General features: G+C 50.4%; 1 protein-coding gene across 1 annotated transcript in view; it reads right to left on the bottom strand.

The window, feature by feature from the left end:
* The window catches only part of RIMS4 (regulating synaptic membrane exocytosis 4), a 63120-nt gene that overhangs the window by 6628 nt on the left and 32898 nt on the right, over positions 1-23594 (bottom strand). Inside the window, exons 3-6 of the mRNA XM_032592737.1 lie at positions 15954-16095; positions 1676-1788; positions 1296-1397; positions 521-660 (exon numbers count right to left, since the gene is read on the bottom strand). Coding sequence (XP_032448628.1) covers positions 521-660; positions 1296-1397; positions 1676-1788; positions 15954-16095 — 497 coding nt within the window. The remainder of the gene's footprint in view (positions 1-520; positions 661-1295; positions 1398-1675; positions 1789-15953; positions 16096-23594) is intronic.

Here is a 23594-nt window from a genome sequence, read left to right as displayed (position 1 = left end):
TACGGTTCCTGCAGGCATCCAACCCGGGCCCTGCCAACACCCACGATGGGCAGCTATTTCTAGCTTGATGCCTGAGTCACCATTAGCACCCCCCTGATGGCCAGGGAACCACACACCTCTCTGGATCCTCAACAGCTCCCAGTCTATTATCTTGTGCTCCAGGCCAAGCCCCTGGCTTCCAGAGGCTGTTCTGATAATGATCAATAATAACAAGAAGAACAATGGTGGCAGGCATTTGTGGGGCATTTACCATGGGCCGACCCTGCATTTTTCTTGCACAAGGCACCCATTTCGCTGTCACAATGTTATCTGTAGGTACTGTGAGCACCCCCATCTTATGCCCATCTTACAATAAAGAAGCTGAGGGTCAGAAAGGAACTTGTGCAAAATTGAATTGTGTAGCTCAGATCAACCACAGTGCCCTCCTTCCTCCAGGTGAGGCCCTCCAGAGACACCCCCCACGCCGGGGTGCCCCCTCTCTCCCTCTGGAACTGCATACACAGACCTCGGGGCCCCTCACCTGCAGGACTTTGCCCTGGGGACTCTCAGGAAACAGCAGCACCTGGTTATACAGCGGGTCCAGCGACTTGCGAGCAACTTTGGTCTTCTTCTTGGCAATGCAGACGCCGTTCTCCAGCAAGTAGGCCTTGATGTAGGCCGCTGAGGACAGAGACCGGCGGGATGAGTACGACTCTGGCCCTCAAATGGTGGGCAAATGGCACAGTAGGGGGAGGCTCCCCACCCACTGCTGGGGGCCAGATGGCCTCATGGGGTTTGGGGAGGCAGCTGCAGGGGTAAGTGTGGTGGTAGGTGTGAGTGACAGGGTACAGCTGGGGTTGGGTGGGGCCTACTCCCCCTCCTTGGGTGATCCTACCTGCCCCCTCCCTGCCTTTGCTCACTCTGTACTTACCTGTTTCCTCCCTTAGTCCCCGATTTGCTCACCCCTTCCCTGGCTTACCCCTTCATCACTGACACATTCACCCAATACATGTTTGCTAAGCACCTACTTACTGTGTGCCAAGCACCTAGGCATGTGGGTACAGCCATAAACAGGTAAGATGGTCCTTGTCCTCCAGAAGCTCAAACCAGTGGGGAAGACCAGCAAGGTCAACTGACAATCTCCAGTGGTTCTCTGAACAAACTCAAAACCACTACTCCCATGTGAGTCACTGGAGTTGGGACAAGGGAGTCCCCTGTAGTTGGGCCCAATTTTCTCTCTTCTAGACCCAGAAACCCCTCAGGGCCTCCCCGCCGACCTCCACCCCTGCCTTGTAGAAGGAAGGGCAGCCCCACACCTGGCAGTGTCTTGGAGCCTGGCTTGGCCGTCAGTCCCCGAGCCTGGATGATGTCCACTTCCAGCTGGCCATTCCGCTCCTGCAAGCCGATCTCCACGTCCCCTGCAAGGGGCCCCAAAGCACGGGACTGGGAAGTGGCTTAGAAGCTCGCCCAGGGGCTCAGCCTCTCGTCTCTACTTAGGGATGAAGCCCCCCCCCTTCCCCTGCTCCCACCCAAAACAAGACCAGAAACCACTCCAACATGAGGCTCTGCTGAGCCTGTGGGTACAGACTAGGCTCTAGGCTGGGTGCTCGGTGGATGGAGCCAAGGGGGATGGGGACAAGGGGGAGAACAAGGGCTTGTGGTGCCCCCCATCAGGAATAGGTCTTGGGGCACTCACCCATCGGCGTGGTGGCCAGGGTCTGGCGGCCCACGAACTGCGCTGGCCCCATGCTGCCGAGGAAGTCACTGAACTGCGCGTCTGACGCCAGGCAAACTCCCCCATAGTTAAGGCTGCAAGAAGAAAAAAATGAGACAAAAACTAATGTTCCCAGGGGCTGACTGAGGACTCTGATGACTCAGGCAGTCACCTCCAGAACCTCCCTCATTCCACGGGGATTCCGTCCACATCCATCACCCGGCCTCAGGCAGACCTCTGTCCTGTCTCTCCTTACTTCTTTCTATCTTCATGGCCCTCAAATCTCTACTTCGACTCCAAAATTCTAGGGCTTAGCATGTGTCCTGTACCATCCCCCCGCCTCTCCTCACCAACCCTCAGGTTCCACCTCCATGAAACAGGTGTGACCATATCTGCCTCCCGGGGTGGTCGTAAGAAGCACGGGAGGTGATGCTGGTCAGTGCCCAGCTCCCATGGTTTAGTGCCACAACACTGGTCCAGAGACCAGCAGCATGGCCCAGGAGCTAATGAGGAACAAACCTGCACCGCACTCTACTCCGACCTGCTGAATCCGTCTGCCTTTTAATGAGAGCCCCAGTAGACTCCTTTACACCTGACAACTCGAGACACACGGGACCAGGGGCTCGGCCTCGGAGGTCTGCCTTGGTTGCTGCTGCTCCAAGTTCACTGCGCCCTGTCTGTTGGGAATGAGACCGCAAATCTCCTTTGAAAAGCCCCCTCCCCAAGGCACCAATTCCCCTGGAGTGGAGCAGAGCAGGTTCAAGAGTCTGGGCGTGAGCTCCGCCTGGCCAATCAGCACATTCCTTCCCTTGGCTGTTTACTGGCTCAGAGACCTGCACGTGGCCCAATTCAGCCCACAAGAATCTGGCTAGGAGGCTTTCGACTGTGGGGAGTGAGAAGCTCTTTTTTCCCACCAGGCCTGAGCCTGAGACAGAAGACTGGAGCCATTGGCAGCTATCTTGCCGCCATCTGGGGTCCGTGAAGGAAGCCACCATACAGGTGGCCTCGCATAAGCTCCTGGATCAAGTTCTGCCTAAAACCACCTCTTCCGTGGTTACATAAGTCAATAACGACTATTATTACAAATGATTACCTTTTTGCTTACGCCAATTTTAGCTAGTTTTTCCTCTCTCATCTCCGAAGTGGGAATAATAGTGTTCCCATTTCCTAGGTGTGAGATGAAGCACTGAGTACCATGCCTGACGTACCCTGTCACCTTCAGGAGCAAAGCACGGGCAACCCACTTCCCCATGTGACCCTCGCTCCGACCCCAGGATGTTGGTTCTTCATTTTACCACCATTATTCAGGTGAGGAAGCCTAGGTCCCGCTCGGCCTAGAGCCATGGAGCTCACAGGGCAGTCAGCACTTGAGTACAACACTTCTGATGCCAATCCCCGGTGACTTCCCACCTGGGCAGGTCCCGAGGATAATAGTGAACTTTTAACAAGTGCCCACAGTGTGCCAGGTTTCAAAGCAGTGGCCAGGGCGGTCTCTGAGCAGGAGGAGGAAAGCACCTTGGGGCCTGGAGGGTACTGCATGCTTGGTTCGCTGCACAGAGAGCAGACTCTCCAAAGCTCCCCCCCCCCCTTGGGAAACCTGCTGGGCTCTCAGCCTTGAAGGAGCAGGAAGAGCTTCCAAGGAAGGTGGGGTTTTGAGATCCACCCTGCACGGGTGCCCCTTCCTGCTTCTGAACCACTCAGCCCACTAGTCTGTCTTTCCCGAGGGACGAGACCCTGTACACTGAGACCCCACCGTCTTGCTGGGGAAATGCATTGCTCCTGAAGAAATGTCCTAAAGAAGACAGTATCACAAGACACACCCAGTCCCCTGCCCACCCACTTCGGGTTGGGTACCTCAGTACCAAGGGCTTATTACTATGTGCCAGCACCCTTCCAGGCTCCAGGGCTTATTCAAGTCTTGTCCTCACGGGCCATATATTCTGGTGTGACTCATGGAGATTCTAGTGAAGCAGGTATGATTTTATTTAGCTAACATCAAGGACACTGAGGTTCAGCGCAGGAAAGCCACCTGCCCGAGTCACACAGTGAGAGGGTGGGAGAGGCAGGATTTGAACCTACATCTGCGGGCGGAAGACACACACTTAGCTCACTGCCACAGCACACGATAACCTCCCCTTGTCCAGGACTGGCCCCAGTACATGGAGTGGACTCCTAGAAGCCCGGTATGTGTTTGTTTCTTTCTTTCTTTAAAAATTTTTTTTTTAATTTTTATTTATTTTTGAGAGAGACAGAGACAGAATGCCAGTGGGGTTAGGGGCAGAGAGAGAGGGAGACACAGAATCCGAAGCAGGTTCTAGGCTCCAAGCCGTCAGCACAGAGCCCGACGCAGGGCTCGAACTCACAAACCATGAGATCATGACCTGAGCCAAAGTCAGACGCTCAACCAACTGAGCCACCCAGTTGGCTTGCTTGCTTGCTTTCTTTCTTTCTTTCTTTCTTTCTTTCTTTCTTTCTTTTTAACATTCTTTTAAATATTTTCTTTCTTTCTTTCTTTCTTTCTTTCTTTCTTTCTTTCTTTCTTTCTTTTTAACATTCTTTTAAATATTTTCTTTTTATTTGACAGAGAGAGAGAGAGAGAGAGAATGCAGGGGAGAGGGGCAGAAGGAGAGAGAAAGAAAGAATCCCAAGCAGGCTCCACATCCAGCACAGGGCCCAACATTGGGCTCAATCCCACAATCCTGGGATCGTGACCTGAGCCAAAATCAGAGTGGGACGCTCAATCAACTGAGCCCCCCCCCCCGCCATGTGCCCCAGTATGCATTTCTGAGTGCGGTGAATGTTGTTCTCATCTCTTCCTCCCGGACAGACAGCTCAATCCATTGCTCAGCCTTGTAACCAAGTGTGGCCAATGTGAGCTGAAGGGATACAGGCCACTTCCAGGCCTAACCTATAAAAACCTCCCACATGCCATCTGTCCTGTGCCAGTCTAAGCCTATCGGTAGTAATGCCAAAGGCTAGAAATGCCTGGGGCACTCACCAGAAGCCGTGAGCTTCCCACAGACATCTCCCCTCTCCAAACCAATGTAACGACTGGACCAACCCTTGTGGTTCTTATTATGATTGCACGATGCCCTTCAGCCATCAACCACCAGGAAACTTTGAAAAAATAAAGGCTTATAACCTCCAAGACCTGGAAAACCACACAGCACACATGGGGTCTACACAGCAAGATCATGGGAAGGGGGGCACGAGACAGTGCACAGACCAGGGGTTCTGCCTTTATTGAGTTCAAGGGTGGGGGCCTAGGGTCTCAGGGCATGCTCTTTATTGGTGAATTTAAAACACAAGAGTGGGAATTTAAAGAATGGGAAGAGAACAGACAAGTAGCCCAAATAGTTACTGAAATCAACCAAGATCTCTAAATCAACCCAAATCTCTAAAACAAAAGAACCTCAGTTTCGGGGGAGGGGGAGCTGGCCTGGCTCTTTGTGTGGCTGGCAATTTGTTTGCCTCTTTAAAATGAATGCCTTAGCAATCAAAGCATAAGTCAGACTCCTGCACGACAAAAATAAAACAAAAACAAAAACAAGAAACTGTCAGGGCTCACAGGACACCATCTCACACCCATTAAAATGGCTACTATCAAAAACAAAATAAAATTAAGAAAACAAAATAACAAGTGTTGGCAAGGATGTGGAGAAATTGGAACCCGTTGCACTGTTGGTGGGAATGTAAAATGGTACAGCCGCTATGTAAAACAGGATGGCAGTTCCTCAAAAAAATTAAAAATAGAATTACCATATGATCCAACAATTCCACTTCTGGGCATATGCCAAAAAAAGTGAAAGCAGGGCTTCTGAGACACATTTGTACACCCATGTTCATAGAAGCATCGTTTGCAACACTCCGAAGGTGTCCATCGATGGAGGAACGGTCTGTACATACAATGGAATATTATTCCGCCCGAACAAGGAAAGAAGCTGTGACACATTCACAACAGGGCTGAACCTTGAAGATGTTACACTGAATGAAATCAGCCAGTCACCAAAGGATAAGCACTATGTGATTCCAATACAAGAGGTATTAGGGCAAATTCAGAGACAGAACGATGGTCGCCAGGGGCTTGGGGGGAGGGGAGAATGAAGAGTTAATGTTTTATGGGTCAGAGTTCACTTTAACAAGATGTAGCGTTCTGGGGGTGGATGGCAGTGATGGGTGCACAGTAGTGTGACTGTACTTAACGCCACTGACCCACACACTTGAAATCTGTTTCGGTGAGGGATGAAGGGGAGGGGGAGCCCCAGGCTTCCAGCTGTGGAGTGAGTAAGTCACCGGGATGAAAGGCACAGCATAGGGCCTTCAGTCAGTGATACCGTAACAGCGCTGCTGTATGGGGACAGATGGTACCGAGGTATCACCATGTTGCACACCTGAACTAATGTAACATTGTGTCAATTATACTTCAGAAAAACCCCCAACTGTTATGATGGTAAATTGGCATCATGTGTATTTTAACCACAATTAGAAAAAAAAAAAAAACACATATGATTTTCTCTCTCTCCCCTCCCTCCCACATCAGAAGCCCTAAGAAAAAGGGAGCCTGGGCCCAACGACCAGAAACACCAGCATTGAAATTTGCATGAACAAGAAACGAACGTTTGCATGAAGTCATTGATTAAAGAGTCTGGTTATGGCAACTGGCACTGCTTAAACAAATACAGTGACCTTGACCCCTGGCCAAAGCTGATGGATCCACGGCTTAGACATCTGACCCAAGCTCAGTCAAACAAAAACTCCTTCTGGGAAACAAGACAGAGAAGCCCAGAGACTGAAAGTCCTGAGAACTGAGTACCGTGCGTAGCCCTCACCAGGAGCCCCAAACTAGCCCCCCAATCCAGGCTGCCCAAGCTCTGCCCTCGACCATGTGAGACACCTGAGTGGCATGACAGTACCTTCTGTTTTTACTTAAGCTATTGGCAGGGTTGATGGCAGGATAATAATTTGACATTGTAGCCTGAGTGTTTTTCCTTTTCGTGATTTCCTACCATCCCTCCACCTTCTTCCATTCAGGCAGGAGCCTCAGACAAGTGATGACCCAGTAGAAGGCAGACAATAAGCATATTCTTGGCTGTTGAGTTTCAAATCCAAGAAGAAACAGAAGGATGCGCGCAAACCACGCGGTCCTGCACCCCCCCCCCCCCCAATAAACAAACAAACAACTCCCCAGCCTGAGACAGCAGAGGGAGTCAGGGAGGACGAGAGGGTCCGCGGGTAAGATCTGGGTCCCTGGGCTGGGCTGGTGGTGCTGAGCGATGACAAAAAACCCCACACAGGCCTGGAGAATCTGAAAGCAGAGGGGCCTTGTGCCTATTCTTCCTACTGGGTGGAGCTGAGAAACGAACATGACGCTTTGCAGAAATGGCTGCCTGGTGTCTTGTCAAGTGAACCTGTGTCTGAGGCTGTGTGTGTCCCTCCATGCCGGAGAGAAGCATATGTTCCTGCTGTACCCAAGAGAGGGCCAAACCAAAACAGAGGCAGAGGAGTACTGAATCCAAGCAGTCCAGCTTCTGAATCTATTATCTCAGCAATTATGCAACAGCCTCATGGAGAAAGTATGGGAGAAACTTAAATATCTAGGGATAGAAATGTATACCTATTATTCCTGCAAAGATCCTTAATTAACAGCACCAAAGCTAAGACCCAGACTTCCTCACAACTGAGGACATGGGCCTTCCTCCACAGCCCTCTTTTCCAACCCATGCTCCTGGCCATCTGTGGGGTCCAGGCTCCATTCTGTAAGGAGGGTCTGGGCTCCAAAAGCCCAAGAAACAGCGGTGCCTCTTGGGTTCCAAGTCACCGTAGGGCCCAGCCTCCCAGGCAGAGTGAGGCTTCTGCAGCCTGAAATTGAAAGTTCCCTCCAACATCATCATCGTCTACTCCTCAGTTCCTGATGGGATTGTGAACAGACAATGGGGAACTGGCAGGCCTGGTAATTAGCAGTAATTGTTTATAATATCTGGGCGGCTGCCTGATTTCCCATCCCAGGGTGCCTCGCCAGCTGCCAAGGAACCAGGCAGACGCCCCAGAAACCCTGAATGGGTTATCACATCCTCCATGGGGCTGGAGGACGGAAGAAGCAAGTGGTGACGGGTCCCTGCTGGCCTGAGGACCAACTGTATCAGGGACCCCACTCCACCTCGGGTTCTTCCCTGGAAGAGGATAAAAGGCAGGGGACACAAAGTCAGAGCTGGTTCTACTCACTGGTCACCTGCCTGCTGTGTGATCTCTGGCAAGCGGCTGGTGTCTCTGTGCTTGAATCTTCTCATCTGCACTCAGGACCACACCTACCTACCTCTTGGACAGTGTGCAGCCATTCCTTTGGCAGGTGCCTGTGCTGTACCCATTTTAAATGCTTCAAAGATCTCTGCTCATGGGAGCCACTCTCAAGGGGGTGGGAAAGAGCCTGCTGAGTTAAATACCATACACATGCTACTACTTAGACCATGCCTGTATGCAGTAGGAACTCAGTAAATGTTCACTGCCAAACCTTTCAGCTGGTCTAAAACTTGGAAAGTATGGTGGCTAAGACTGGACTTTGGCATAATACAGACCTTGGATTCCAGTGCTGTGCAACCTGGGGTGAGTTTTGTAACTTCTCCGAGCTGCTATTTCTTCATCTATGAAATGCAGATCAACTATAATCGCCTTACTGAGTTGCTGGGGAGAGTCAGTGAGGTAACACAAGCAAGGTGCTCAGTACAGGACCTGACAACACAGTATGTGCTGAGTGAATAAAATCTGGTCCCTGCCGCCCGGCCTGGGAGAGCCTCTTCTCCCTCTTCATGGCATTTTCATGGCACTTCTGAGTCCCCGCCTGTCTGGAAGTGTAGCATCTGGAGGCCTGAGACCAAGCCCAGGCCAACTAGGGGGTAGTGGGGGATGGGGGGAGGGCTGCAGTAGCTGGTTTCTCCTGGGGACACATGGAGCCACGCGGGTGCAGGCACAGGCCTGAAACAGGATTACACTCCGTGTTCCACTGGGCTTTTATTTTTGTGTTAATGGTGAAATAAGATTGCCTGCATTTCAACTCTCATTAGTTTTGTTTGGGGAGCTGAAACCCATTTGTCTTTTATTATTAACCTTTGAGCTCAGTTTGGACCCTGGATTTTCTGTGCTCTTGACAGTTCAAGAAGTAATTGGGTTATTTGGGGAGTGACTCTTCTCTTTTCCAGATGGATCACCTGTGTCAGTTGCATCCGAAATTAAAAGGCTGCACAGCCCTCCTGGTGATTATGGGTTATGTGCTTCTGAAAGGTCTTAGTAGTTTATGGGTTCTCTTCCATTCACTGTCTGCCCCCCTGTTTCCACCCATCCATCTACCCTCCCACAGACTGGTGAGCCTACACTACAGCCAGTTCTGCTGTAACACAGAATATACATTCCTGAAAATCACTCTGCAGTGCAAAATGCTTCAATAAAAAATCAGCTTATGGGGAAAACAGGGTTAATTAAGGGCACAACACCCAAATACTACATCAGTATCACATCCACAAAAAGAAAAAAAAAAGACAGGAACATAGTAAAAGTGGTAGCACAGTCTTTATACACATTAAAAGGTTAAGAAATGCATAAATACCAAAACAAATACAGCGCTGTACCTAGGAGATAACCTAAAGTCTGCTTGTGGAAACGAGTGTCAGAGGGATGGCAGCCGGTGAATTACCGTGCATGGCGGAGCAGGGCTTTCTGAAGTGGGACGCCGGGTGTGGACAGAACACCAGCCAGGAGCTGTGGGAAGCAGGGAGCTGCTGGCCGTGTGTCTTATGTATTCCCGTGTAGGGGCAGTTTTCTGCGTTCCCCTAGTGTGTCCCATGGATGAAACGCACCTGAGCAAAGGCGAAATCTGTACTGCACTCAAATTATTCCCTAATACTTCAACTGTGTTGGAACAAATTCATGTTTTCAAAACAAGCGTTGTAGCAGAATTGACTGTATGCAAGGACACACAGAATCCGCAATCCCCACTCTGGCTTCTCAAGTATTCAAGACATTTCCAAACCTGCCCCCAAGCACATGAGTGCAGCTCACAGGCATGAAGCCAGGGATTTGATTCACGTATCAAATAGATAACCGAAGGGGAAACCAAGGCACAGAAATGTTACATAACCCAACCAAGATCACTCTGCTAGGAAGTGGCAGTCTGACTGCAGAGTGCATCTTCTTAACCACTCTGCTGTGCTACCTCTGTGTGCCCTGAGGAAACCTTCACCTTGACCAGAGCAGAGCACAGCCCTTGCTTGCACTGCAAGCCCTGGGGTCAAGCAGGCCTGCATTTGAATACTGAACCCCACCCCACCCCACCCCCCCCATCCACTAGCTGTAGAGACACATTCTTCACCTCTCAGAAAGCCTGGGTTTCCTTTTTGGTGAAGCAGGAAAAAACCATAGGACACCCCTCAGTGCTGTTGTAAGTACCAAATGACATAAACCCAGAACCAAATCTGGCACAGTCAAATGTTCCATAAATACTAGTGCTTATAAAGCAGAACAAAACATGTCCCCCTGTCTCCTAGCCCACAGCCATATCCAGTGCTGGTTTGTCCTTCAGGCACAATGACTCTGTTAAATAGCAGAAGTGGGGAACAGAAAGGGGGTTCCAACCACCCACCAGGTCTCCTGGGCCTTTGGTAACTAGGGAAACAGCCTTGGCAAAATGTGACCCAGGTGCAGTGGCCATGCCATCAGCTCACAGTCTGCTTTCCAGGGCTCTGGGCACAGTGATCCACACACCCAGGGAGCTGGATGTCGATGACCCAGACGCCTTAGAACAATGCGGGACACAGGAAAGGAGCAGGAGGGGCTCTGGGAGCCAGCTTTGAGAGCTTCCGGGCCCCAGAGAGGATGCCGGGCCCCCGATTCTGAGTGATGGAGGCTGGGGAGGTGCAGGAAGGAGTGAAATGTGGGTGTGCTTCTGCCCACAGTACCTATCCGCTATCTACCAAAATGTGCTAAATATCACCTGTAGGGCAATGCTGGGCAGGCACTGAACTCAGATAGACAGACACACGTGTGACAATTATGACAGAGTGGAGGGGGCTGTGGTGGGGGAGATCAGGCTGTGGAAGCCGCTGAGACAGCCAGAGGCATGGCAGACCTCGATGTTCCGCCTCCCCTGCCCACAGCCGGGGCAGACATTGCTAATCGACCTCAGCATTCCTGCCGAGGCTAGAACGGGCTCCGGAATCGTTCTCCACACAGCATTCCAGGGAGCCACTATCAATTAACCGAAGCTGGCACCGGAGATGAAGCGTATGCGCCAGTTCTTAGCTGCGATCTGGAGGAGGAATGAGTCAGAGGGTGGAGGGGGAATAGAGGTAGGAAAGGCAGTGCAGGTAGAGGAAGCAGAGACCTGGAGAGGAGACAGAGGTTCAGGGCTCTGGAGCAGGGGGCACAGTGAGGCCGGGAAGAGGCTGGCAGAGATCAGCGGAAGTAAGTGCTGAGTGACAGACTATGGAGTTTAGACCAAAAGGGAGTCTTGCATACATCCCCACAGGAGTGATGAGTGGCCTCGCCAGGGGGGTGGGAGGGAGAGAAATGGATGAGTCAAAGATAGTTAGGAATAAAATGGAAGAGCCCAGTGATGGGTTGGATATGGAACACAAGCGGCGAAGCTGCCTGGGAGAACCCCAGGCTTCTGGTTTGGGCAGCCAGGAGGCGGTAGTGCTGTGGGCTCAGACAGCAGGCTCTGTTTACCTGGACCCCCACATCTTCCAACACTTGCCACATCAGTGCTCACCAACCTCTAACAGTCAGGACCTGTGTTCCTCTGGCCCTAAAAGCTCACTCTGCTGCAGGGAGGGCAGGAGAGTTAACTGAAAGCAGCCACCAAACAGTAAGTGACCAGAGTCAAGAATGAATATTTAGCTCCCCTCACCCGCTCCTCCCGGGGTTAGCTTTGGGGTGCACGGTCCCCCTGACTGCCAGAGTCCCCTTCAGGATCAAGCTCTGGTTGCCTGTGGTGGCAGCTCGCTTCTTAATTAATTGTTTTAAATGTTTATTTATTTTTGAGAGCGAGAGACAGAGCGTGAACAGGGGAGGAACAGAGAGAGAGGGAGACACAGAATCTGAAGCAGGCTCCAGGCTCTGAGCTGTCAGCACGGAGCCTGATGTAGGGCTCGAACCCACGAACCATGAGATCATGACCTGAGTTGAAGTCTGGTGCTTAACCGACTGAGCCGCCCAGGCACCCCAGCTCGCTTCTGAAAGCACATGCTCCTGCATACCTGCTTTGCTTCTCTCACGTGCTCCTCTGCCATGGTTTTCTGGAACCATCTCCCAACTGAACTACTTGGACTCAAATCCATTTCTCAGGCCTGGTTCTGGGGAACCCAAACTAAAGCAGACAGTCACCAGGGAGTATCTCAGGATTCAGGGGTGTCTGGGGAGGCACTATTCTCATGGGCCCTTTCTCAGGGGGCTTGAGCCCCTGCCCTTTATCTGGGGGAGATGGGCCTGCTGGAGGGGAAGGTGGGAAGCTTGACTCTGCCAAACCCACAGCTGTTCCTTTCCATCCTTGACACAGAGAACTCCAATTTTCATTGAGGCAGAACGGGGCCCAGGAAGGAAAGCCCTTCCCCAGGAGATACACCAGGATTGGTCCGACACGCTGAGACCCAGGCAGGGAAAAGATGAAGGGATTCATTGAGCCACCAAACCACCCTAGAAGCGTCCACCTCCAGAAATCTTGATAGATGCAACCATTAAGTAAGGGAAAGAGTCAAGTGTAAAGGTTAAGGGCAGACTCCAAAGCTTAGATTTGAAGGCTGGCATTTAAAACCACTTACTGGCTGAGTGACCTTGAGCAAGTTAATTAACCCTTTTGGCTTCCTTTTCCTCGTCCGTAAAATGGGGGACATGAACAGTCTCAGTATCATCAGGTTGTCGTGAGGATTAAATGAGCTGTTATATGGAAAAGCACTTCGCCCGGTGCCTGACCAGAACAAGTGCTCCATAAGGGTTAGCTCTAGAACATTATTACCACTAAGCCAGGGCTTCTCAAGCTTCATGTGCACACGATCCAGCTGGAGATCTTGTAAAAATTCAGATTCTGATTCAGTGGATCTGGGGTGGAGCCTGAGAAGCTGCATTTTTAACATACTCCCAGGGGACCCTGATGCAGCTGGACTGTGGGCCACACTTTGCACAGCGAGTGCTGACGTCACTGTCAGCTAATATCGTGCAACCTGGAGCCCAAGGATCTTCGCTGACAGAATGGCCCCACCCACATGCACCCCTTCCCCAGCCCAGAGACCTGGCTAGGAGGCAGTGCTTTCCAAGTTCTCTATGCCCGTCTTTTGCAGCTCTCACTTCACTGATAACTGCTTGGTCAGTGCAGGCAGGGTGTCCCAGCTGCCCGGCCCTAGCACACTGTAGGTACTCGATCATCACTGCCAAAATAAAACCCCCTGCGGCCACTTGCAGAAATACACACGCCCAGTGATCCAGCGCACGGGCAGACGGACCCAGCAGCGCCAGGGGCCGCAGGCTCGCGGGGGCAGCTCAAGCACACTGGCTCCTCGTAAGCCTCAGCTGGGCTGGCAGGAGCCCAAGGGGAGGACAGTCACACCCCCTCCTATTTCAGAGCCTGGCATCTGGGTCCCACCAGCGCCCAAAATACCTCCAGAACAAGGAGGAGGCCGACCACAGCTCCATGCCCCCACCTGTTCTTTCTAGGTCCCTTCCTGGCCCAGGTGTCAGGTGGAGCGGTAGAACCTGGCCGGGTTCCATCAAGACTCAGACCCTCTCTGGAGGGCAAGAGTCTCCCCTCTGCCGGAACCTGCATCCTCCAACCCACCTAGTCCTTCCTCAACTGGGTTCACGATATCCACCCCAGACTTTTTGATAATCAAAACCATCACAGCCAACATCAACCCCATACTTGCTCTGTGCTAAGTACTTACAGACATGATTGCATCGGGGGTGGCTCCCTGTATCCATTAGGATGCAACTGGCCACAAGGAGCAAAATACCCAATTAACAGGGGCTGAATCAACAACCAACAACAATAATCACAGACAATAATAATAGACTAATAGTGCATGCTACGTACCAGTCGCTGTGCTAAGCGCTTGCACATGTGTTAATTCATTTAATCCATACCACAACTCTTTTAGTGGTCTATACTATCATTGTCCCCTTTCCATAGATGAAGAAACTGGGCTCAAAGAAGTAAAATAACTTCACCAAAGTCACACACCTATGAAGAAGCAGAAATGAGAGAGGCACACGGGTGGCTCAGTCGGCTGAGCGTCCGACTTCAGCTCAGGCCACCATCTTGTGGTTCGTAAGTTCAAGCCCCACATCAGGCTCGCGACCCGTCAGCCTGTCAGCCCAGAGGCTGCTTCAGATCCTCTGTCCCGCTCTCTCTGCCCCTCCCCCGCTTGTGCTCTCCCAAAAATAAATATTTTTTTTTTTAAAAAAAGGAAGGAGAAATGAAGCACAAACCAGGACAGTTTGACTCCAGAGTCTTGACTTGAAGCGTAAGAGGCTGAGAGATGTGCTCAAGGCCACCTGGGGGTCAGTGGCAGAGCCAGGGACTAGGACCCAAACCTGACCCCCTGAAACTCAGCAGAGACCCACTACTACCCAGATGCCTAGAATATCTTCCTCCAAGTTTGGCTGCCTTGCCAAGTTTCTCAGGTTAAAGAAAACATTTGTTCCCTTCCTCCTCCTCCTCTTCCCCTTCCCCTCCCTTCCGCCTGTCCTCCTCCTCTCCTCGCCCTCCGGAAAGCCTCCCTAGGAGGTGGGTGGAACGGCAGCATCTGCCAAGGCAAGGCCATTCACAGAGGCCGGAGATGCCCAGTTTAGGAGGGGCTGGGGGTGGGAAGGCCTCCAGCCAGCAGGAACCCCCAGCTGGGAGGCAGCGTCAGAAATGAGAGGAGAGCAGGAGGTGGTGGCCAAGCCCCTGCCCTGCCCTCGGACAAGCCACTTAGCCCGTGCTGTCCAGTGGAATGGTCTCTGAGGACAGAGAGGCTCTATATCTGCATGGTCCCAAACGGTTGCCTCTGGACACGTGTTGCTGTGCACCTGAAATATGGCCAGTGTGATGGAAAAAGAGATTATTTCACTTTATTCAATTTTAATTAATTTACATTTAAATAGCCACGTGCCTAGTGTCCGCTGTACTGGTTGGCACAACTTTACCCTTCCCCAGCTGAGGATGGCTAAGACAAGAAAGCAATGTGTTGCCATGGAATGAGTCCCCACTGGGAGTCAGGACTCATGAGTTCCACACCTGTTAATGTGCTGTGTGCCCAGAACAGGTTCCTGAACCTCTCTGGGTACGCTGATCATCACTCTGGAGCAAAGTTTCATTGCTAAGGATCCACAGATGGGCTTTAGGGGAATCTGGGAACCCCTTACAGGTATGAAAAGAGGATGTAGGTCTGTGTGTGTGTGTGTGTGTGTGTGTGTGTGTGTGTACGTGTGTGTGTGTGTGTGTGTGTGTGTGTGTGTGTGTGTGTTAGGGGGCATGTGCATGCCAACAACTTTCCCAAAATTCTCAAAGAGGTCCATAATTGCTGCAGACAGGAGAACGTCCTGGGGAAAGATTAGTCCTCCCCCAGGGAGCCTTTAGAAAATGGAGTTCCTGAGCTCCACTCCCAGAGACCCTGATTCCAGGCACAGGCCCCTGCAACCCGTATGGGGAGCAAGTGCCCAGTGATTCTGATGCATCAGGGGAGAGAGGTGCTGGCAAGGAGGGAGTCATACCCAATGTTCTATGACTCGATGTTTGTGAAACTCCTTAACAAGAAGTAATATGTATTTTTAAAAACCACTTGTGATTTAAGAAACTAAGAAAGTGAAGATGACATAGTAACACTCATAATAAGACCCCTCTCCACCCCCTTATTTCCCAGCACTCACATGTGGCACTCGTGTGCTGACACCGTCCTGTGCTCTCTGTAAATATTAACCCGCTGAATCCTCACAACACCCCTCTGAGGCTGGTACGAGCACCCCATTTTACAGATGAGGAAACTGAGGTGCAGAGAGGGGACTTGCCCAGGATCACACAGCCAGTGGGCAGTTGGGCCCCGGAATCTGCTCCACGCTGCTCCACCACTGGGGCTCCTTGTTTATCACCCCCCTTCTGGACTACCAGGAGTGCTGAGACAATGCCCCGACCAGCCTGAGGCTGACCCAGGGCTCCCGGATGGGGTCGCTCAGCCCTGCCCGCCCCACGCCACAGGGCTCTCGAGAGCCAGGAGGGCTGGCAGCAGGCCGGCCCCACACTCACTTGCCCTCGGAGCCGTAGCTATTCATGCTGTCCTCGATGGACTCGTGGCTGGCCTGGCGCAGTGTCCGGCTGGGCATCTCCACTGCCAGGCCGGTCTCCGTGCTCCTCTGGATGGCCCCCTTCAGCCTCCGGCTGTCCCCTTCTGGGCAGAGAGGCCAAGAGAGATGGGGAAAGAGACACAGGATGGGAAGGGGACAGAGAGACAAGTCATCTGGTTAGTGTTACAGTGGCTGGTGTCGGCCCCCACCCCCAGACCATCAAATTCCTACCACCTGCCCCACCTGTACCCCCCTTCCTGGGGCAGCCATGCCCTTCATACCCACCCAACATGCAGTGTCACATGAGTCCCGTTAACTAACGGATTCATTCACAGGTACTTTTTCTTCCTTGAATCCATCTCTCCCCTGCAACTTTCTACAAATCATTTCTCCTCTTCCTCTTCAGCTACTGTTTTTTTAGAGTTTATTTATTTTGCAAGGGGAAGGGCAGAGAGAAAGAGGGTAGAGAGAGAATCCCAAGGAGGCTCCGAGTTGTTAGCATGGAGCCTGACACGCAGCTCAATTTCATGAACCATGAGATCATGACCTGAGCCATAACCAAGAGTAGGACACTTGACCACCCAGGTGCCCCTTCAGCTCCTATTTATTGAGCACCTACTACATGCCATACTCTGTTGAGTGCTTTGCATGGATTTGGACCAGGTTTTGCACCTCAGTACAACTGGCAATTTAGATGGCATACAGTGGTGTTGTCAGGGGCTTCCTGTGCATTGTAGAAGGTCTATCAGTATCCCTGGCCTCTACCTACTAGATGCTAGTAGCACCCTCCAGTCCAGTTGTGGCAACCAAAAATGTCTCCAGACACTGCCAAATGTCCCCTGGGCGTGGGGCAAGTCTCCCCTGATTGAGGACACTGATTTAGACCACTGGCTCTGAAACCAGACTGTCCAGCTTCAAACCTGGATCTCTTTCTCACTGGCTGTGAGAGTCTGGGCAAATCACTCATCCGCCCTGTGCATCAATTTCCTCAACTGTAAAATGGGAGAACAGGCTTATTATGACAAATGGCCCTCTGCCCTTGCTACTCCCTCCCCTCAAACATCTCCTCCTCTGCCAGTAGCTCACTCCTTTGCTTCCACTCTGCAATCAATCACCTTATCCAAGACCTTCCTTGACTATTTCCTGGCCCCTCACACCCCCTGCCCCTCTCTGTCCTATCATCCTGCTTTGGCTTTCTTTCTAACACCACCCCAGATATGTTGTACATTGCTGATTTATTGACCAGCTTCCTTTCCGCAGAGGGTGAACTCCATCAGGACACGGTACTTTGCTTTGCTTTGTTGACTGTCAAAGCCCTGGGGTTGAGAAGAGGATCCAGCCACAGTAGGTGCTCCATAACTGCTGGATGAACAAATGTGTGCCTTGAGAGTGGTCTTCCTCCTCACCCACCCGTGAGGAGATGGGTCTGCTCTCTCATGTTAGCATCAAGGACACTAGACACAGAGGTTAAGCCACTTGCCCACACCCATCAAGACTTAGAAAGGTGGATGGGGGGGGGGGATGGGGAACAACAGTGCCAGGAATTGACCCCAGGAGAGTCTCTTTGTTCCATGCTCCACAGCCTGGTGATCAGGGTAAGCTTTACAACTCCTGCCTCCCTGTAGGCACTGTGGGTTTGCTGGAGGTGGGGACAGATCTTTAGGGGGATCTTCCCCATGTCTCTACAAAGTCTGGGATGAGTTCGTACACCTCAGGGGCTTTCTCAGCGCCTGCTGACCAACCCACTGCAGTGAAGCAGTGCCACCCAAATCCCATCATTCTGCTTGGCAAGAGGTAGGGGGACTCGGGTCTGCATGCCAGGAGACAGAGCAAGGCCAGGACGCCTCCTGGTGGCTGCCTCCTGGCATCCCTTCTCCTTTCCTCCTTGACTTTAAAAGATACACACACACACACACACACACACACACTGTGTGTTTCTCAGTGTGTGCCCACGTTTGTCTCCCACATGTATCTGCATTATTCAGGCGCACAGATGTCCACACACTCAACACACAGTAACACAAATACAAGAATATACGTGCAAAGACAGTGTGTTAATGTATGTCTGAGTGTTTGTATTTGTGTGTTTCCATGAGTCTCCATATACCTACCATTCTGTGTTTCTGAGACTAAATGGGTATGTGCCAGTCACACAGATGTACATCCATAAGAAGTATATGGCAACCCACTCACAAAAGCACACAGAGAAACTGACGCTGTGCATTTCTGGGTGTGTATCACCTGGGTGTTTCTGAACACATGTGTCCCTGTCTCTGTGCTTCCCTTCATTCCACAATTGGTTCTTTCCCTAAGCTGTATCTGCATCCCACCCAACCATTTCTGTGTTTCTGTGCATAGCAGGTGCTAAGATAGAGTAAGATTCAGAAACACACACATGCACACTCACAAGCACAGAGAGATGTCCCCCACCGCACATACACACAGTGCAGACTTACGTCCAGGGACAAACCCCACTCCCTCACACTGGGGATGCAAACCCACAACCCGGAACCCTGCAGGCAGGCTACAGACACCTGCCTGGGCTTTCCACCTCCCCACTGAGCCCTGTTCTAGAGCACCACACTGGTTCGTTCCCCCACCCACCAGGGTCTGACACATCTCTCCTGGAAGAGGAAGAACCAAAGCATGACACAACAACTCAGTCCCCACAGGGGCTAAGGAGGAAGTTTGGAAAGGCGTGCTTCACGTGCTGTGGCATTCTGTAGCACCAAAGCATTTCACATCCAGTACCCTGTATGAGCCTCGGTGAGGCTGGTTTTGCAATCAGATGGAGCAGGCATAGAATTCCGTTCTGCACACACTAGTTGCTAGACCTTGGGTGAGTCAGGTAGCAGTTGAACCCTGTGGAGCAGTTGAACATCTACCACAGAGCCTGGCACACAGTAGGTACAAAACAAAAACGGCCACGTGACTGCAGAGAAAGACCTCCTAACACTCCCCAAATATGCTCATGCCAACTATCTTGCATTTTCCTCCAACCTGCCACCATCTCCACCATGGGAGTCCCCAGTCAGGTACCCAACCACACCAACAATGTCCATCTAACCTCATGGGTTAGATGGCCATCTCTTGGTGACTCAGTCAAGGTCCCCAAAGGGACTGTGCCAATGCTTTCACACTTCCCACCCCATAACCCCATCACCCCAACAAATGACCTTTCTCCCACTTTGCTGAAAGAATGTGTCTCTTTGACTTGCTCTTTCTCACTTCCAAATTTCACCATCCTTAGACCTTTCAACATGCCCCTCACCCCTCCCCTCCTCTCTGGGAGGAAGGGGTAACCCTTCTCCTGGCCAAGGCTGATCAACCACCTGTTCTCCTCATCCCACCTCCTCCCACCCTCTCCAAGAACTCCTCCTCTTACCATTTGTCCTCTCTGGGCCTTGATTCTGCCACCTCTACATCTTCTGGCTCTTTCCATTCCTCCTGCAAGTCTGCTCGAGGCTTCACTTCTTCCACCACCCCCTTCAACCAACAAACTCCTTCAGAGAACACAGACAACCACACACTGTCATCTCTTGCAGTGTGGCTTCCACTCCATTCACACAGCTTACTAAACCAGTCTCCAGTGACTGCTCATGACTAAGTACAAGGGCCTTACCTCAGCCCCCAGCTCCTGAAATATGGCACTTCCACTCACTCAACATTTACTGACTGCCTTTGTGCTCAGTGGGAAGCCTTCATGAAGATGCGAAACGTGCTTCTAAGTGCTGGTCTCCACTGATAAAGCACACACCGGTGCAAGACAGGAACTTCAGCCTCTGTTTCGGGTCCACTGGGTCCCAGAAACAGAGCCTGGCTTGAGCCGTGGTAGCAGACGATGTTGAAGCACCACCCACATCTCACAGATCTCCCTTCATCCCACCTCTGTGAGGCCCCTCTACACTGGCTTCTGAAAGCCACCACCTGCCAACTTTTGTGTTTTGCTCGGTCTTCCTTTGGGCTACTGAGCCCATGTTTCCCACACACAGACAGAGGCAGACGTGCCTGGGGGTTTATGACCTGTGATCCCCTTAATCAAAGACCAAATGGAACAGGTGAATGAACCCTCACTCCGGTCCTTTGCTTCAGGTCAGAACAACTCTGAGGCATAACAGGCTCCAGAGGAACACTGTGGGAGGGGTTGAAGCTGCCCTCTGTGGGCTCTGCCTGACTCCACATCCCTGCATGCTTCCTGCTTCCAGGTCTCCTGTGGGGGCATTTCCATCACTTGCACACGAATCTTATCTCACGGTCCTTTTTGGGGAAATCTGACCTAAGACACCTGCCTTGACTAGCAGCCTAAGCAAGTCAAAGTTCAGAAGTCTTTGCACTGGTGGGGTCCAGCATCACAGTGGAAAGACCATTTCCTTCAGCTGCTGCATAATGAATGCAGGCATGGAGAAGGGCATGCTTTCCAAAGGGATGGTTAAGGGGGGCAAATGACAGGCTACCTTGTCCACGGTCATCACAAACGACCCATTGGAGAGGCCTGGAGTTTGAGTGCTGTAAGCTTTGGGCACCAACTGTGGCTGGCTACTGTAATGTACAAATAAATGGGAATTTGGATGACCCACTTCTGGCTACCCACTCACACTTGCTGCACCCAAAACTTGAACTGAGCAGCTTGAATTTTCTCCCACAGGGTCCTAAGTCCCTCTTCTCTCAACCTGTGCAGAGCAGGGGTAGTGGCGTGGAGTGTGAACAGCTGGAGCCCTGCCAGGAGGCAGCAACAGCTTGGGGTACCAACACCACTGTGTGCCAAACACCATGCCTGATGCTGGAGACAGGAGGGAGTGTGATGGGAGTGGCATGGTCCCTGCCTCCACAGAGCTCAGAGTTCAGAGGGGGTGTTGGACACTGAACAGATGATCACATTGATTAATCACAAGTGTGTTAAATGCTTTGAAGACCAAGTACAAGATGTAATGACAGCACCCATTGGGGGGGCCAGTGGGAGGGAGACTAACGTAGGCTACTGATTACTTCATCCTTTGAACAACAGCCACTTCAGATCTCTTCTTTGGCTTCCTTGATAGTAAATTTTATGAATCTCCTCCAGTCTCTCTGACTACTGCTTCCATCCCTATATGTGAGGCCCTCACCATTCAGTCCTTGGGTTCTCTCTCTCTCTCTCTAACTCTGCCCCCTGTCAATTTCAATCCCCTCCCACAACCTCAGCACTATCCTATGCAAATGAATCCCACCCTCAACCTGTAGCCTTTAACTCTGTTCACAGCAATATTTCCAACTGTATTCCGAGCATCGCTACCTGGATGTTGAGCAGGATCCTTGAACGCAACCTGGCCAAAACTAAACCCATCCCTGGTCCCACCTCCCCCAATCAACTCAGCCACCCAGACCCAGAACCGCCTCAGGACCTCTCTGACTTTTCCTCCTCTCTCATCAAATGGCAGGTCTTATAAGCTCTTTCTCTGTAATACCTCTTATCTCTTCCCTTTCTTGTCCATTTTCACAGCCAACCACTGTGATTATCTCAAGTCTATACTACGTCAACAGCCCCCTAACTGGTCTCCCTGCTTCCAACTCACCCACCCAACAAGCCATTAACAGATTAACTATCTTAAATTACCACTTCAGACAAAGATACTCCACTCCCACTCATTTATTCTACACAAAAAGTCACAAAAGTACATAAAGATATGCATGAAGAGGTTCCCCATGTATTATTTACACCAACGAAATGCTGGAATTAACCGTCCACGAACAGGGGACCGGTTTATTATATGATATATCTGCACAATAAAATACTGTGAAATAGTTAGAAAGAATCATCTAGGGGTGACTGGCTGGCTCAGTTGGCAGAGCATGTGATTCTTGATCTCAGGATTGTGAATTTGAGCCCCTCGTTGGGTGTAGAGATGGCTTAAAAATAAAATCTTAAAAACATCATCTAGATCTACACATACAGTGACACAGAAAAACTGCCTCAACATACTGTTAACAAAGTATGTTGCAGGACACTATGTAAATCATAATACCATTTTTGTAAAGCTATAGATAGCTCATATATATTTGGGAGGAAATCTGGGAGGATATGAACCAAACTGTTAATGGGGAATAACTGTTAGAGGAGGGGTTTGAAAGATGTGTTTCTGGAACTTTTAAATCTAAGTACTGTAAGATCTATACAGAAAAGTGCACAAACCCAAAGTGTACAGTTTGATGAACTTCCACAAAGCAAACATACTTGTATAATCAGCACCCAGATAAAGAAACAGAGCACTGCAGGGACCCCCCAAAGCCCACTGTGATGTCTTCTGGTCTCTCTCACTCCACAAGGGTAGCCACTATCCTGATCTCTAACACCAGATATTAGTTTTGCCTGTTTTTTGAACTTTATAAATAGAGAAGGCCGTTTTTTTTTTTGGGTGGGGTGGACCGGCTTCTTCTGCTCGGTGTTATGTTGACTGTGTAAGGCCCACTCATGTTGTGTGTAGTTGTAGACAGCTTATTATCACTGCTATATAGTATTCCACTGTATGAATATACCACAATCTATTCATCCACTGTACTGTTTAGTATTTTTTTCCAGCATAGGGCTATTAGAAATAATGCTGCTATGATTATTTCGGCACTTGGCCTTTAGGGAAGATTCACACATGCATCTCGGACATATACCTAGGAACAGAGCTATTGGGTCATAGGGCAAGAATTTTTTTCAGCTGCCAAATGATTTGCCAAAATAGTTGTACCAATTCACACTCCAACCAGCACATTGGGAAAGTTTTATTTCTCTTTTGTATGTGTCTATGTCTCTTGAATTTTTTATAGTTAAATGTATTAATTCTATAATGTAAATGAAGGCAAAACCTAAATTTATAAATAAATCACAGCTTCAATCATGCCATGATCCTATTTAAAACCTGAGAATGGCTCCCCGTTGCCTGCCAAATTAGGTTCAACCTTTGCAACCAGGCATTCAAGACTCCATTATCAGATTCCCAGCCCATCTGCTACTGGTCTCCCTCACAATCTTCCCACCCCAGCCCAGCTGGGCGCCTCATTACTTTAGGTACATCCTCAGTAACGTCCTCATCTTGGTTTTCTCTCCTTTACTTTCCTCCCTTGCTCACCTGCCCTATTAAAATTCTAACCATTCTCTAGAGCTAAGCTTTAAATAATACCTATAGAGTTATTCAGCACTCACCAAACTCTTAGGGCTGTTGCAAAGAGTAAATATAACAATTAGGTAATGTAATGATACAAACATTTAATCCTTGGGATGTCCTAGGTGGGCGATGGCATACTGCAATCACTTGATAAAGATTATTATTATTATTATTATTATTATTATTACCATTATGTCTGACGTTATGCCACATGTTTTAAGTGGGCATCATCTAAAGGTCACAATAAACTATGAGTGAAAAAGTTACTGCCCCATTTTACAGGAGAAGAAAATGAGAATCCAGAAAATTAAGGAACTTTCCCAAGGACACACACACCTACTAATGGCAGAGCTGGAATTCAAAGCCAGGTCTTTCTAATGCCAATAACCATGTTTCTCATGAACCACTCAACTAAATTCACTAAGCTTTACCACAGGATTCAAATGCCATATCTTCCACAAAGATTTCCC

This window comes from Lynx canadensis, chromosome A3, assembly GCF_007474595.2.
Source record: "Lynx canadensis isolate LIC74 chromosome A3, mLynCan4.pri.v2, whole genome shotgun sequence".
Taxonomy (NCBI): domain Eukaryota; kingdom Metazoa; phylum Chordata; class Mammalia; order Carnivora; family Felidae; genus Lynx; species Lynx canadensis.
The sequence above is the reverse complement of the archived record's forward strand: the minus strand, read 5'-3'. Positions and strand labels throughout refer to the sequence as shown.